The sequence below is a fragment of the Lipotes vexillifer genome, unplaced genomic scaffold (assembly GCF_000442215.2).
Source record: "Lipotes vexillifer unplaced genomic scaffold, Lipotes_vexillifer_v1.1 scaffold815, whole genome shotgun sequence".
Taxonomy (NCBI): domain Eukaryota; kingdom Metazoa; phylum Chordata; class Mammalia; order Artiodactyla; family Lipotidae; genus Lipotes; species Lipotes vexillifer.
In genome coordinates this window covers 2,137,526-2,138,253 of record NW_006773723.1, presented here as the reverse complement: position 1 = coordinate 2,138,253, position 728 = coordinate 2,137,526, and the positions used below count along the sequence as shown (strand labels likewise).

The 728-nt window shown below is 63.7% G+C and overlaps 1 protein-coding gene across 1 annotated transcript in view; it reads left to right on the top strand.

The window, feature by feature from the left end:
* The first annotated feature begins 80 nt into the window (after positions 1-80).
* Positions 81-728, top strand: part of VCPIP1 (valosin containing protein interacting protein 1) — a 23,181-nt gene continuing 22,533 nt past the window's right edge. The window contains 1 exon segment of the mRNA XM_007448483.1: positions 81-728. This exon segment is cut by the window's right edge and continues 3 nt beyond it. Coding sequence (XP_007448545.1) covers positions 117-728 — 612 coding nt within the window. The 5' untranslated portion in view covers positions 81-116.

Sequence of the window (728 nt, the reverse complement as noted above, 5' to 3'; positions counted from 1 at the left end):
GAAAGGAAAGTGATTCGCCCTGGGCCTGGACTAGACCGAGTCGGGCCGGCGGGGGTCTGGCTATGAGCCTTTGAGGGTCGCTTGGGACGCGGAGCGAGACTCGGGACCCGAGAGCTATGTCTCAGCCGCCGCCGCCGCCTCCGCTGCCGCCGCCGCCTCCTCCCCCAGAGGCTCCGCAGACTCCGCCGTCCCTGGCGGCGACGGCGGCGGCTGCTCCGGGAGTGCTCTCGAAGCGGAGAGACCGGAGAATCCTCTCCGGGAGCTGCCCGGATCCGAAGTGCCAGGCACGTCTGTTCTTCCCGGCCTCCGGTTCTGTCAGCATCGAGTGTACCGAGTGCGGACAGCGGCACGAGCAGCAACAGCTGCTGGGGGTGGAGGAGGTGACCGACCCGGACGTAGTGCTGCATAACCTGCTGCGGAACGCGCTGCTCGGGGTGACAGGGGCACCCAAGAAGAACACGGAATTGGTAAAGGTGATGGGCCTTTCCAACTACCACTGCAAGTTGCTGTCGCCCATCTTAGCTCGCTACGGAATGGACAAGCAGACAGGCCGGGCTAAGCTTCTCCGGGACATGAACCAGGGCGAGCTGTTCGATTGCGCTTTACTGGGGGACCGCGCCTTCCTCATCGAACCAGAGCATGTGAACACGGTGGGCTATGGCAAGGACCGCTCCGGAAGCCTCCTGTATTTGCATGACACGCTTGAGGACATCAAGCGGGCCAATAAA